General features: G+C 41.1%; 1 protein-coding gene across 1 annotated transcript; it reads left to right on the forward strand.

Moving 5' to 3' along the window:
* Positions 1 to 333: 333 nt before the first annotated feature.
* Positions 334 to 2,487, forward strand: LOC107471592 (uncharacterized). Its single transcript, XM_016091087.1, has 3 exons — positions 334 to 686; positions 896 to 1,331; positions 1,738 to 2,487. Exons 1-3 carry the CDS (start codon positions 334 to 336, stop codon positions 2,485 to 2,487), a joined length of 1,539 nt encoding a protein of 512 aa, XP_015946573.1.
* The last annotated feature ends 366 nt before the right edge of the window (positions 2,488 to 2,853 follow it).

Raw genomic sequence — 2,853 nt, forward strand, 5'->3', positions numbered from 1 at the left:
TGACAATATGTTTTGCATAGAACCATGGAGCTTGTCCGGTGGACTATGTCTGCTTTGGATATCTAATATTAATATTAATGTTTACGAGTGGTGTGATAACTATATTAAAACTAATATTAATATCAATAATGATTTGAAATGGCAGGGTGTTTTTTTATACAGGAATCCAGTTTTTCAAAAGCGAAGGAAACTATGGCATGAGCTTACAGTAAGTAACATGAGCAAGGAGGAACCTCAAGCTTATTTGGGGAACTTCAACGATATATTAAGTCAAGATGAGAAGGTGCACAGGAAGAGGAGATTTATCAACTTATTCAGATTCTAAACAAATACATGGAGGCATCAGGTCAAAGAATCAACACTGAGAATTCTGGGCTGATTTTTGGAAGCCAAGTATCTATACAGAGGAGGGTGAATATAGAAGAGATCACCGAAATGGCGTCATGGGAGGATCCTAGAAGATACCTAGGGTTACTAGCGAGATGGGGAAGATCCAAAAATAGGGCTTTGGAGTGGATAAAGGAAAAGATACTAGATAAGATGCAAGGATGGAAAGAGAAACTTTTAAATCAAGTTGGAAAGGAGGTTTTGATAAAAGTAGTAATACAAGCGATTCTAACCTACGCTATGAAAGTCATCAAATTCCCTAAATCTTTTTGCAAAAGAATCGAAGCAGCAATTGCGAGGTTCTGGTGGACAAACAATGGAAAGGAAAGAAGCATTCATTGGAAAAGCTTGACAAAATTGACAAAGTGTAAAATAAATGGAGGCCTGGGTTTAAGGATTTAGAATGCCAAAATATTACGCACTTGGCAAAACAAGCATGGAGACTACTAAAAGAAGAGGATGCAATCTGGGCTATGACACTAAAGGCCATTTATCATCCTAACTGCAGCCTTCAGGAGGCGGGAGAAGGAAGGAACGAATCATGGATATGGAAGAGCTTGTTGGAGGGAAGAAATTTCCTTAGAAGGAAAGGTAGATGGAGTGTAAGGAGTGGAATGGAGATAGATATTTGGGAAGACAATTGGGTGGCAAGAATAGATAAATTGGGGAGATGTGGAGAAGGTCGAATAAGAAGAGTGAGCGAGTTGATAAAAGAGGGGGAGGGCTGGGACGCGAATAGAATTCAGGATTTATTTTCGAGGAACATAGCTGAACTGATTACCAGAATACCCATCAGTTTGATTAACAAGAAGGATTATTTTGTCTGGCCAGACAGAATCGATGGACAGTACTCAGTGAGATCAGGATACTGTTCTGCGAAGGAGAAAGATACAAAGGAAGAGATAAAACTCAGCAAAGCTTCGACAAGTCAGAATTTGAGGGAGGTTTGAAAAACTATTTGGAGATTACCAGTGCCATAAAAGGTCAGAATGTTCTTATGGAAACCAGTGCATAGAATTCTGCCACTGAGCATGAATTTGTATCAGCGAAAATGTGCAGTTAGACCTTCATGTAGCATATGCCAGGTTGAGAACAAAACCGTCGAACATGCATTACTTTTGTGTCCATGGACTAGTGCGATTTGGTTTGGCTCTAGCCTTCAAATTACGCATGCAGCCTATAATGTGTCATCTTTTCGAAAAATGGATGATGGATACAATTTAGAAAATAAAGAGCGGGACAGGGAAGGAACATGACAAAATTCTGTGTAATTTGGGATGTGTTTGTTGGTGTATATGGAAGGCAAGGAATTAGTACATTTTCCAGCAAACAAAAATCAATCCAGAACAGGTAATAATCAACGCAGAGCATCTTGCAACAGAATACCACAATGCAACAAGAGGACGCAGTACAAACAACATACCAAGAGCAGGCAGGAATGGTGAGAAGAAGAGAATTATCTGGAGGCCCCCACCACAAAATAGGTTGAAGGTAAATACTGATGCGGCTTTCCATAGGGAAACAGGCACGGCTGCTTCAACAGTCGTTATTAGAAACTGGCAAGGAAAGATCATTACTGGGACAACATCAAAATTCACGACAATATCAACACTAGCAGCAGAAGCTCAAGCATACAGAGAGGCACTCATTCTCATTAAGAATTTACAAATAGTGAATTGCATAATTGAAACAGATTGCTTACCTCTGGTTCAAGCTATTAAGTCTAGAATGCCCATAGCGGAAACAGACGCATTCATCAGAGACATTCTCCAACTGCTGGATGAGGCTCCGGATGTAGGAGCTACCTGGATTCCAAGGGAAGGCAACAAAGTAGCTCACCAACTGGAAGCGATGGCAGCGGGGAATGAACTTCGACAACAGTGGACATTTGATCCTCCTAATCAAGTTAGGAATACAATCAGAACAGAAGTTAGATTCACAATACTTCAGCATAATCAATGGTTGCAAAATCAAGTCAATGGGGATTCAGATTCTACCAACCATCAAGGATTCCAACTAGAAGAAGGGTCACCTGAGAGAGTGGAAATGGAAACCGTGACAGGCAAGAAGCTGAAAGGGGAGGGTAACTTCGATCCATAGTGGTGCATCGGCCAACGATAGATACTCGCAATTATATAGTCGAATTATGGACATTGGATTAAAGAGGAAATACCGAGGGACTTAGTTATTTGCGAAGGATTTGGAGGCAAAGGATCAGCGGCGCCGAGAACGCAAACGAAATTGCAGGAGCTTCAACGTCGGGCGTTTGCGGCGAAGGGCGGTAACGGAAGAACCCATAACGAATCATTGCAGATTCGGGCTGAGAACAACAACAGGAAGAACGCTTCAAGCTTTATATCCATGCATCAAGTCGTTCGTCTTGTGATGGATTTTTCGGCAACAATGACAATCTCTAACAGAGAGAAATCAAAGAAGATGACTTAGTCTATTAGGGTCGGGCATCAA

This window comes from Arachis duranensis, chromosome 1, assembly GCF_000817695.3.
Source record: "Arachis duranensis cultivar V14167 chromosome 1, aradu.V14167.gnm2.J7QH, whole genome shotgun sequence".
In the NCBI taxonomy this organism is placed as follows: Eukaryota; Viridiplantae; Streptophyta; class Magnoliopsida; order Fabales; family Fabaceae; genus Arachis; species Arachis duranensis.